At 43.2% G+C, this 12,290-nt stretch overlaps 2 protein-coding genes across 7 annotated transcripts in view; both read right to left on the bottom strand.

Moving 5' to 3' along the window:
• Positions 1-4,553, bottom strand: part of TFDP2 (transcription factor Dp-2) — a 37,634-nt gene extending 33,081 nt beyond the window's left edge. For 3 of the 6 annotated variants that reach the window (XM_083613891.1, XM_083613895.1, XM_083613896.1), the window contains exons 1-3: positions 4,406-4,553; positions 3,216-3,286; positions 1,698-1,738 (exon numbers count right to left, since the gene is read on the bottom strand). The gene's annotated coding sequence lies outside the window, so the exon portion shown is untranslated. Of the gene's footprint in view, positions 1-1,697; positions 1,739-1,946; positions 2,055-3,215; positions 3,287-3,615; positions 3,825-4,405 lie in introns of those variants that run through there. The other 3 variants (XM_083613892.1, XM_083613894.1, XM_083613893.1) reach the window with 3 other exon arrangements.
• Positions 4,554-6,542: 1,989 nt separating this feature from the next.
• The window catches only part of GK5 (glycerol kinase 5), a 34,742-nt gene continuing 28,994 nt past the window's right edge, over positions 6,543-12,290 (bottom strand). The window contains exons 14-16 of the mRNA XM_083613820.1: positions 11,998-12,057; positions 11,150-11,283; positions 6,543-9,353 (exon numbers count right to left, since the gene is read on the bottom strand). Of these exons, the coding sequence (XP_083469946.1) occupies positions 9,202-9,353; positions 11,150-11,283; positions 11,998-12,057 (346 nt within the window). The 3' untranslated portion in view covers positions 6,543-9,201. The remainder of the gene's footprint in view (positions 9,354-11,149; positions 11,284-11,997; positions 12,058-12,290) is intronic.

The raw sequence follows: 12,290 nt of genomic DNA, 5'->3' as shown, positions 1-12,290 counted from the left end.
AAAAATATTTATCTACCATTTTATATTAAAAGTCATCCAAAGCAATTTATCAATAAAATAATAGAACTCAAAACTTTTAAAACTGCAGTATCCACAGTAGATAAATGATGGGATGTGCCAGACCAATACTAGTGGTCAGGGAAAACCTGGATGAAGAGTTATGTTTCTTGTTGTTGTTGTTTAGTCGTTTAGTCGTGTCCGACTCTTCGTGACCCCATGGACCAGAGAAAGCCAGGCACCTCTGTCCTCCACTGCCTCCCGCAGATTGGTCAAACTCATGCTGGTAACCTCGAAAACACTATCCAACCATCTCGTCCTCTGTCGCCCCCTTCTCCTTGTGCCCTCCATCTTTCCCAACATCAGGGTCTTTTCCAGGGAGTCTTCTCTTCTCATGAGGTGGCCAAAGTACTGGAGCCTCAGCTTCACAATCTGTCCTTCCAGTGAGCACTCAGGGCTGATTTCCTTGAGAATGGAGAGATTTGATCTTCTTGCAGTCCATGGGACTCTCAAGAGTCTCCTCCAGCACCTTAATTCAAAAGCATCAATTCTTCGGCGATCAGCCTTCTTTATGGTCCAGCTCTCACTTCCATACATCACTACTGGGAAAACCATAGCTTTAACTATACGAACCTTTGTTGGCAAAGTGATGTCTCTACTTCTCAAGATGCTGTCATTGCCCTTCTCCCAAGAAGCAGGAGTCTTTTAATTTCGTGACTGCTGTCACCATCTGCAGTGATCATGGAGCCCAAGAAAGTAAAATCTCTCACTGCCTCCATTTCTTCCCCTTCTATTTGCCAGGAGGTGATGGGACCAGTGGCCATGATCTTCATTTTTTTGATGTTGAGCTTCAGACCATATTTTGCGCTCTCCTCTTTCACCCTCATTAAAAGGTTCTTTAATTCCTCCTCACTTTCTGCCATCAAGGTTGTGTCATCTGCATATCTGAGGTTGTTGATATTGTTATGTTTCTAACATATGCCAAAACCTTAGTAAGGTCCATGCATATCTAATTTCCAAGGGGAAGCAGTTCCCCCACAAGCCATGTGCATATATAACTGTGACTCATGATAACATTTATGCATCTGATTATGTGAGCTGCAGCTTATAGTATAATATATTGGTTAGCCTTTAATGTGCAAAAAGACTCTGCTGTAAAGCACACTGAGAAGATAAGACTGATGAAAGGGAAACTTGACCTCTGCCCACTAAAGCAGTCTGAAAGCTCTGGTAACGATCTGAAATAAGATTTCCACACTGTCTGATCAGACCATAATTCTACAATCATGGTCCATGTATTTCTCTAATTTGAAATATGAGATACAGGCTAGTATCATCTGCAAAAGGACAGACACATACTGGGGTGAGATTTTTTTTAAAAAAAATGTTAGCGGTAATATTTTCAATGAAACAGGATTGGAAGAATTTTATTCATGTAAAGTGGTATGAAAATTTCTTAAATAAATAATAAATGGACTCCTGTTTTACTTGTAAAGGTCCTCCAGCATGAAAACAGAGATTCTGACAACTTCCAGAACTGGAGGTAGGAAGCTTCATTTTCCGAACTTCAATTCATATCTGGATCCCAAGTCAAATCAGACAGAACCTGAAGGGTTTTGAACTGAAGTGGCCAGTCTTTCAAATCAGGGTCCAAAACCAAATCTTGTGGTTGATGCACATCTCTTAGACACACAGCTTACCTTCATAAGTGAACGCAGCGGTCATAACAATCTCTCTTCAGCTGAGAAGAAAGAAAAAAGGAACAGTGAAATTTTAGAGTGTGAGAGAGAGACAGAAGACTTGAATTGCAGAGCAAAATCAGCCTTCCATTGAACAACTCGGCTGATAATCAAAGGCCAGGGATGGAGAACCGTCAGACTTTAGGCTTACATTGGCCCAGGTCCCAATTTAGCCTGAAAGACCTCAGCCACCAGCCTTGCACCTCATACCATATGTGGCTCAGGTCTGGGGCAGGTTGAAGTATGTCTGACAAGCAACTGTCGGAAGGCTTAAAGTGATACCATTTTTTCAGTGAAAAGGGAGGCTTGCTTAATCAGTGGTGACAGCAAGCCTCTAGTAATTGACTCTACAGTACTATGAAAACCACCCAAGCTTTCATGACGCAAGGCATACTTTGTTTGGTCATCTGTGGGACAACCTGTGGTTAACCCAAGGTTAGTTAAACAAATCATAACTTAGCATTACATGCAAAACAGGTCATTAGAATATATTTGCTGAAGAACTGTTGGAAATTTACCAGAGAATAAATTGTTTCAATATCAATAACGGCACCCTTCCAACCTTACAGAATTTAACAGTTCAAGAAGTCACCCAAAGTGACCTTTTCTTGTTTTGTACAAAATAACTTTTGAAGTTGATTTCAAAGTGCAGTTTTACCCCTCCATTTAACTGCTATCACACAGCTTCCAATGGAGCATAAAATGGAAGTGCAAGGCTTTTGTCTATCCTATTTCTGCTGCAACTGAAATAAAACATGTAGCTAGCCTGTAGTGTGAGTTTGCATATTTTAAGCTTAATATTTTCTATAGACCCTAAATATATCTGTTGTAGATTAAACAGTTTTCAGTAACAACTAATAAACTGGTGTATAAACACTGACAAGTTAATACTTATTACAGCATTTATGGGCCAGCTTTACCTTTAGGTGGGGACATAATTGTGTTTTTCTGTGTGTGAGAAGTTAAAATGTGGCAGTTGATAAGACAAACACTAGAAATGTCAGTCCTGGAATTTCAACACCATGCATACCGTACCCCAGGTTAGTAACAAACAGTTCTGTCTGCCTGAGGTTGTAACTCATGGCAAATCTGGGACATAATCATGTTGCTCAGTACCCTTACCACCCTCCCTTCAACACAGACACAAAAGAATGTCTAGCTACAGACATTACTTCACTATCTCATTTCAGCTGCTTCTGGATTTTTATTCAAAACATAGATAAGAGTGTTTTGGCTTGGTAAGGTCAGTTTGAAATAATGGCAAGTATTTTACTCCTCTATTAGTGTATTTTGCACAGATTTAATATACATTTATTTAATATTTGCACACTACCATATTTTTTTTGAATGGTACGTGGTTTGCATAAACATTTTGGCCAAGCCCCGAGATCTTGAGATGAAAGGTGGCAAATAACCTCCCCCCCAAAAAAATATTTTAAAAATATAAATAAATAAATAAATAATCTAGCATATGCTTACCTGGGGGTTAAACTTCATTGAAATCAGTGGGATTTACTTCTGAGTAAAACATGTGTAAGGACACTTCCACCCTAAACAAAGTTAAGCCACAGTGAACACAGAAACACATTCCTGAAGCAGGCATATTTAGAATCGGGGCTCTAAACAGTTAAAGCAGTTAAGTAGCCCTTATTGCACCAACTTCCGTCACAAGTTGGCACAAGGCAAAATAAAGGAAGCTGGTGTGAAGCGTAATTAAAAAATATAAAATCAAGTCCCAAATTGGGGGGGCGGGGGGTGTGCGTGTGTGCAACAAGCCTCTGCACCCCATGGGGTGGCGGAGGAAAGCTCAGCAGCCTATAGCCACAGCCATTTTATTCATGGATTCATGCAACGTTCTACATTTCACCAAGTTACCTACACCAGGGCAGTTGCACCTCCGATCCCAGCCCTTCAGGATTACAAGCCTCGCACGAAACAATAATCAGGCTCTGGCCATCTGTTTACCGGCGGTGGGGTGGATGGGGGGAGGGGGTGCCCAGAGCGCCGAGTGCGCACTTCCCAAGTCACAGCAGTAGTGCCCAAGGCTCCCGCGACCGCCAGGGTTGGGCAGCACCGCTCTGGAGGCCTCGTGGATCCAAACGGGCATCCGAGGGAAGGCGAGGACAGGCTGTGCGTGGAAGGGCTGCAGGGGTCCGAGGAGAGAGGGCGCCACCTTCCCCACCACCGGCCAGGGGAAGCACATTCGCAAGGCTGGAGGAAGAGGAGGAGACGCGGAAGTGGGGGGGGGGGGAAGATAAAGCTCCCCGGCAACAGAATTAATCACCGAATTGCAGAGTTGGGAAGGGACCACGGGGGTCATCTAGCCCAACCCCCCTGCAATGCAGGCACCTTCTGCACTGGGTAGGCTTCGAACCCACAACCTCAAGGAGCCTCATGTTCTACCAACGGAGCTTTCTCTCAGTAATAAGGGAGAGCGCCCTCGGCGGCGACGGCAAAGAGCACGACACGCCTCTCCTCACCCTCCCGGCCTCAAGACCACGAGAGAAGCGTCGGGGCCTAACGGCCGTCTGCAAAACACCGACGCCGGTTTCTGAGGAGAAAGGAGTGCGGGGACTGGGGGGGCAGGGCAACCTTAGCACCACACCTCCATTAAAAAAGAAAAGACCCGGTAAGTCCCGCCGCCGTCGTCGGACCCTAATGGCTCTTACCTTCCTCAGCCGCCGCCTCCGGTCGCTCTACAGCCCAGCCGGCCGGCCCGCCTCGCCTCTCCCTCAGCAGCCCCAACAGTCGCCTCTGTCAGCTTCGCTATCGCTCTCTCTCCCCCGCACAAGCTTGGCGGCGTCTGGCGACCCGGCTCGCCCATTGGTCGACGCGTCCGCGCGGAGCCTGGCGTCTCCGGGCTCTCATTGGTCCCCGTGGCTGTGTGTACACAATCGGCGCCGCCACTCGGAAGCGGACGGGCAAGAGGGAAGGGGCGGGGCTCAAGTTCTGGAACGGGCCTTAAGGAAACTTGTGGGGAGGGGGAGGGAGAAGGGGTGTGTCGTCGGAAGCCCCGCCCCCCGCCACTGGGAAATGTTTGGCAGCTGCTAATTTCGCCCATCAGTCTAGGTTGATAAGGCTGTGGCTTCATTGGCATTGGCATCCAAAGAGAAAGTTACGGAAGCTGCGAAGCAGGCCATTTGAATCGCAGCCCACCACGCGATAATCACCCTTTCAAATTGTACTGCCCACAAATTATTCTTGAATCTGAAAACTGGGAGCAGGTATTTATCGCTAAAATCCCTACTGGCGTTTCCCCAGAAGTAATTCTCATTTACCTATTTCAGGGCAGACCAACACGGCTACCTATCTGTAACTGGAACTATTTCAGGGAGGTTAAGTTCCTTTGAATTCACATCGGCAGGAATCGAATATATATTTTGGAAAGTGCTTCGTCCGTTTGCTCTCTCTAAATTCAGGTGCCTCTCGAGCAGCAGCGGACCTATATTTTGGGGGACCTGAAGCTTGAACAGATATGGTCGGCCCCTTCGCAACCAGCAAAGAGGTCTGGGTAACCACTGTATCATTCAGTGGGGTTGTTTATAAAGGAAAAGAATGCAAGCCATGTCTCGCCAAAAGTGCCTATCTTTGAAGTGCCTTTAATTACCCTTCTTTGGCAAGTAATAAAGCCACATTGCCATCTATGGCAAAGATAGAGCCACATTCCAAATATTATTTACCTAGGTTTCAGTGGGGATTTCTATAGGTTGTTTCCAGTATTGGGCTATTGTTATTCAGGCTACTGATAATAGGGAAAAAATACTAAGTCTCTGCATTTAAGGTTCAAACCACCCTATTTTGTGTAGGATTGCATAGTTACCCTGTCAAAAATTGGCTTTTGCACTACTAAGAGTGGGGAAGCACAAGCCCAGGTGCCAAACATAGCCCTCCAGCCCTCTAGACTTGGAGTGGAGAACCTCTGACCTTCCAGAGGTTGCTGCTAGGCTACAACTCCCTCCTTGTGGCTCTGGCTGGTGGGAGTTATGGTCCACCAGATGATATTGGACTTTGTTCCTCACTGCAGGTTTAGATACTTGACCTAGGAGAGGAACTCTTTGCTTCCCAAAGGTGAAAATATATTCCAAGTTGTGATTGATACCCCTATAGTTATTTGCTTGCGAGTGTAGTTACCATAAGTGCTGCAACACTGACGAATTATGGCCTCTCCTTGTTTAAGTCTTCTAAGCTGCAGCCTAGGGCATCTTCAGTGTGAAATAAAACCAGTGGAAAAGGAAATACTGTACTGTGTAGTATATCTCCAGGCAGAAAGGGTTAATGTATGAGAGAAACAAAATATTATGAAGGGGAAAGGAAGGTGTTTTTAGACGAAATAACCACACTTGAATAAAAAAAAATATTATATCTTGTTTATGGAACTGGATACTTGGGGAGTCCAACAATGGCTCTAAGCATTTAAGCAGCAAGTTCCCCCTTCTCAGCCTGAACCAACTCCCATTGGGGGTTGTCATTTTCATGACAGGGGGGAACACTTTTCGGAACAAATACACTAAAAGATTGGTGAACTAGTACATTATATATGTAGTTATATATCCAAATTTTAATTCTTCATATGGTTCATAAGTTATTCATAACTTTGAAACTATTACAGAGGTCTCAAACAAAGACAGTGGGGACAAATATTGACAATCTCCCTTTTTTGATAGGGTGAAGCAGAAGGGGAGAAACAACAAGAAGTAAAATGGGGTGGGAAGTTGACAAAAATAAGAAAAAATAAGTGATTTGATTATATAGGCTAAAAATGTTGAAACTTAATAAGATATAATTTTAAAAAAAGACAATCTCCACTTTTTCAGAGCAGCGCAATAAGATTTTATTAATGAATTAGAAATCTTATTAGTATCTCTGCAAGGTAGAGACAGTCAGCTGAGTAACAGTTTATAAGTAAACATTCTGCCATAGAACTGGCCTACAATATGAAGAAATATTCCATAAACCTTCAGTTTTTGTGCACACATATTGCATAGTCTGGGTTTCTCAGATGTGTATAGACACATACACAAAGTCATGTTAACCCATGTACAATAGTCCATAATAAGGAACAAGTGCACACCTGTAACTGACCAATATAAAAATAAAACCTTTTACAAATACACAACACAGTTCACAAGATGCCCTGGCTCTGGACAGATAAAAATAATGAGTACAGATTGTCACAGAAAATTTCCAGTTTGAACCCCATTCTCATTCAGGCACTTAAGACCATTGCATGGTGACAAATGGCAGGATAAACCAGAATTCTTCCCTAACAATTCTAACTAGAATGGAAAGTTGGTCACTATTGTGCAGAACTAGCATGGATCATGTGCTTTTAATTTGTATGGTAGGTGTGGAAGGACATAAGAGTGTTTATTTGTCTGAATGCCTTTGAAGATCAAAGTGCTCTCCTCGCATTCAAACTTATGTTGTGCATGTCCTAAGGGATGGGAAGGCTTGGGTAGGAGGTGAAAGAAAGGAAAAGTTCTTGAGAGTGATGAAAAGGATAGTTGACTTTCAGAATCAAAGTGGCATCAGTCCGGCAGCCCAGCCTACCTGGATGGAATATGTGTAAGTACTGCTTTATAGAGAGTATACTGAGCTTGGAGATCCCCTTTGCACACCTGAAAGCCAGTGCCAGCCCACCCATGGGCAAGGTGAGGTGACTGCCTCAGGCGGCAGGATCCCTAGGGGCAGCAGATCCTGATGTGTAGCTTTATTCCCCCCGCCTTTGTTCCTGATGTAGATCTTCACTCACCCTTTCTTCCCTGGTGGGGAGGTAGGGGATGCCATTCTGTTGTTTGGCTCAGGTGCCAAAATCTGTCATGGATGCTGTCATTGAGATTCCTGCATTGTAGGGGATTGGACTAGATGACCCTTGGGGGTGGCCTTCCAACTCATTTTCCTGGCCCTAGAGATAATTCTGCCAGAGATCTGTTTCACTTTGCTATATAAAGCCTATTTTACCACCACCCCAAAATAAAAACCAAACCGAAGCACTTTAGAAGGGCCATCACTCAATGGCAGGGACATCTGCTTTCACTGCAAAATGTCCCAGGTTCAATCCTCAACATTCCCAGTTGGAACTTGGAAAGGATGCTATCTAAAACCCCACAAAGGCATTGCAGTGCTGAGCTAGATGGGTGAATGGTTTGACTCAATGAAAGACAACTTCCTATGTTTTTAGAGAGTACATAAAATTGCATGAGACTTGTCACTAGCCAATAGATATCTATAACTCTTTGGCCACAATTTTATACAGGGTTGATCTGCAAAAAATATATACATATTCTAGCTGGAAGAAAAATGCTTTCCCAGTGACATAATGATGAAGTGTGGGTGCAATTTCCTGGTAACAAGAAGCGGTAGCCTGTGCAAAGACTTCTGCATTACACACAACAACTATACAATTATTGCATGAATTTATTGTACCTGGAAGTAGACTGCAATTTCCCCTTTGAATAACTCCTTGTACTCTATTTAAAACCCCCTTGGTGGGTTTGCGCTTAAATGCTGCTGACAAAAACATTAGATGCACAAGCATAATTTCACATACGCTCTACCTTATCTATTTTATATTCAGGTTGTATTTGCAGATAGAAATCAATCATTGAGGTAGAGTTTGAAACAATGCAAGTAAAACAGATGAACACAAGGGAAAATTAAACTGGGTGAGGGGAGATCTAGTTGTGGTGACATATTCCTTCCAAAAAGAGCAGAAGACAATCCTGAACTACTCTGGATTTGGAAGCATCAACTGTAATTGGTTAAGTGTAGCAGCTAAGTAGGATTTTAAAAAATTAAAGGCTGGGGCTCTCTGGATTCCCAAGAATCTGCATTAGCAGCAATGCATCACTACCTTTGGCCACAGGGATTCCTAAACCTTTCCTCACCTATATACCATGGGGATTGCTAACTGATTTCCAACATCATCTGGCAATTCAGCTGATCTCTCCCAGGTGGCCAGGCTTTAATTTCAGACAGATAAAGAAGTGAAGATCATCACTGAAAGCAGAGGTCAATCAGCTTAGTTGTCTCAGTGCCTCTTACTGCAAGGCAACCCTCAGTGGGCAAGCAGCCACATTCTGTGCTAGGTTGCAGATCAGGATACATGGATGAAATCACAAGTCTGGAAGAACAAGGTGCTTTTTGCTACTTTCCACTTATCACAGAAGATTCTTGCATTAAGGTAAAACATCAACAGTAATGTAAGAACAAAAAAATCAGCTAGGACTTTTGCATTCAGGTATCTTTGTCATCACATTTAGTTGCCTATTACAGGGAGTCGCCCCTTGGAACTTTGGCATTCAGTCTCTTGAAGGTGGTTACTTCCAGAGGGGTAGGTGGTATGTTTTAATTAACCTCACGGAAGAAGCAGAAATGAACTCTAAAACAGAACTGCAGTTGTGTTTGCATTGTCCTATAAATATAATCTAAAATATTAATTTAACATTTTGCAATAACCCTGTTTCTATGATGTCTGGCTGTACCAACTGAGAGAACGTTGAACAGCTTTCACCCAGTTGCTCATGGCTGGCTCGTATTCCTCCGGCTCCTTTTGAGGCTTAAAAACTATGTCAGTTTGCCTCAGCTGTTTCAGTTGCTCTTTGTCCCTCCAGAATCCTAGAAACAAACGTAACAAAACAAAACAAAAAATCATTCCCAAGCTGAAAAACATAAATGTTGCATCTGGAATTCGTCATACCATATCATGGGGGCCACCCAAGGAAGCTGAATGCTGGAAGATTTCAGACGGACAAAATCACATGCTTCTTTTACACGGTGCATAGCTGGAATTAACTCCCATGGGATGTAGTGATGGCCACCAACTTGGATGGCTTTAAAAGAGGATTAGACAAATTTATAGAGGATAAGGAGATCTTTGGCTACTAGCCACAATGGCTATGAGCAGTATGCCTCTGGATATTAAGTGCTTGGAATCACAAGTGGGGAGAGTGCTGTTGCACTCAGTGCCCTGCTGTTGTACTCAGGTATTTCATCCTGCACAAGGACCACCAGGTGGGCCTTATTATTGATTTAAGGTATGGACAAGTTAGCATGGAAGAAGCATTTTTCCTTATCAGGTCCCCAGTCCATTCAGGGCTTTAACTGTTAAGTATAAGCACCTTGAATTCGGCCCAGAAAAATAGCTGGTAATCAGTTACTTTTTTCAATGGGAGTTCCATGTACGGAGCCTGCTATAAGCACTCTGCCCATCACATTTTATACTTGTTGCAATTTTCAAATGATCTTCAAGGACAGCTCCAGGTGGAGCATGTTACAGTTGTCTAGCATGCAGGTTACCAGGGCATCGGTGGCTTTGCCAGGCTATACCTATTTATGGAAGGCCTTGGTCGACACGCCAGCCAAATATGAATCTAGGCATGCCTAGCCACCAAGGCCGCTTGGACCTGAAGTGACCCAGAACCTCCAGCAGGTGCAGAATGCTGCAGCGAGACTCTTTACGGGGTTCTCGCTGTGGGATCACATTCACCCAGTGCTATACCAGCTGCACTGGCTCCCGGTGGAGTACAGGATCAGGTTTAAGGTGCTGGTTTTAACCTTTAAAGCCCCATAAGGCCTAGGACCCTTGTACCTACAGGACCGCCTCTCCTGGTATGTCCCACGGAGGACCTTATGGTCTTCAAACAAAAACATCTTGGAGGTCCCGGGCCACAGGGAGGTTAGGCTGGCCTCAACCAGAGCCAGGGCTTTTTCGGCTATGGCTCCGATCTGGTGGAACGCTCTGTCACAAGAGACTAGGACCCTGCACCACTTGACATCTTTCCACAGGGTCTTCAAGACAGAGCTGTTCCACCAGGCCTTTGGCCATGGCACAGTCTGACCTCCTCCTTTGGTAATCCTCACAGAACTCTGGCCCAATGGTTGCCATTAATTTGATTTTGAACTGATTTTAGAATGAATTGATTTTAGAATGCTGCATTACTTTACTGTTGTTAGCTGCCCTGAGCCCGGCTTCGGCTGGGGAGGGCGGGATATAAATAAATTATTATTATTATTATTATTATTATTGCCTTATGCTATGAATGATATTGCTTTAAACTAACTTAATTTCTTTACAAAACAATACATCAGGTACATGTGTGTATCCCCATACTTAAATCTCACATGCCTGCATGTAATTTCTTTGATAACCTCCCATTCCGGAGTATCTGGTAAGAAAAGGTGTTCTGCACAGTGGAATCTGCAGTGTTTAGTTGCTATCCAAATTAGAGTATATTTATGCAGGTAGCAGCACAATGAGATAGTTTGTATTCAGGTGAAAAAATAAGGAACATGAACTTCTGGGAATATTTAGAGGCAAAATGTTGCTGATGTTTGCAACCCAGAAATCAGTTATGATATGGAAAACATGGAGAAAGAGCAAGAGAAAAACAACATTTCAGAATACTACATACCTACAGCAAGGCCAGCTAGAAAAGCTGCTCCAAGGCAAGATATATCTGCACAAACAGACTTGTTTATTGTTTTGTTAATCAGATCAGACGTCATCTGCATTATAAAATTATTTTTACTGACACCTCCATCAGCTCTGTGAGAGAGAGGGGGCGGGGAGAAGGAAAAAGGCATATTCTTTTAATGCTTGGATTCTGGAAATTCTGTCTGATTTAGATTATATGCTGTTTATGTAGCCAGTCCATCCTCAGTCATGCCAAATGTCTTTGCTCTACAGAAGGAAACAGGAGCCTCAACCAAACAAATATTTTAAAGGTTGTAATTGGTTTTTTTTTTAAAAAAAAGTTTTCATGGACAACAATGGGAGATTTTTGTAAGCCTAAGTGCTGTGCTGGATGAGGAATGGAGGCAGCTGGGGAGAGAAAAATGGGAGAGGGAAATGAATGAACAAATGGCGAGTGTGTATTGTGAGGAAGAACATGGGATGGCTCTGTCCCTGCACATATTTGGAAGAGGCCCGGCCTGTTATGGAAGGAACATCACCTCTGGGAGGTTTCTCATGAAGAAATGTGGCCCTCAGACTGAAAAAGATTCCCCATACAATTTTAGATCTTTTGCCCATGAAAAGGACCGTCAGACTAACAACATCCTACACTTCTGTAATGTAAATCGGAAATCTACGATTTGCCAAAATGTTATGCAAAAGGTCACAAGGCTGCTCACTGTAGTGTTTTCAACAACATAAAGGCAGCTGGGAAGTTTTGCTATCTATCTGGCATCTTAAATCAATGGATGGTTCCACATAAAAGAAAAATTCACATAGACATTTTTAGAGATAACATGAACATACCGAATGGACGTAAGTGGGATGTCCATCTCTCTTGTGATGGTATCATAAAGCTGTTTGTTTCTTGCAAAAGAGATTCAAAAGAAATTAAAGCATTTACACAAAAGTAACATGAACTTCAGAAGCTCAGTATTCAGTTACAAGAAACCACAGTTCAAAACTAGTGAGATAACTGTAATTCATAAGTTTTCATAATGGGCTTCAAGTGAGCTATTTTAAAATAACCTGGAGCTGTACAGCTCTTCATGTTTCCCATCTTTATTACATGAGAACATTTTAGGCTACCTTTCTCAAAG

Source organism: Podarcis filfolensis (genome assembly GCF_964270895.1).
Source record: "Podarcis filfolensis genome assembly, chromosome: 5".
NCBI classification, from domain to species: Eukaryota; Metazoa; Chordata; class Lepidosauria; order Squamata; family Lacertidae; genus Podarcis; species Podarcis filfolensis.
The sequence above is the reverse complement of the archived record's forward strand: the minus strand, read 5'-3'. Positions and strand labels throughout refer to the sequence as shown.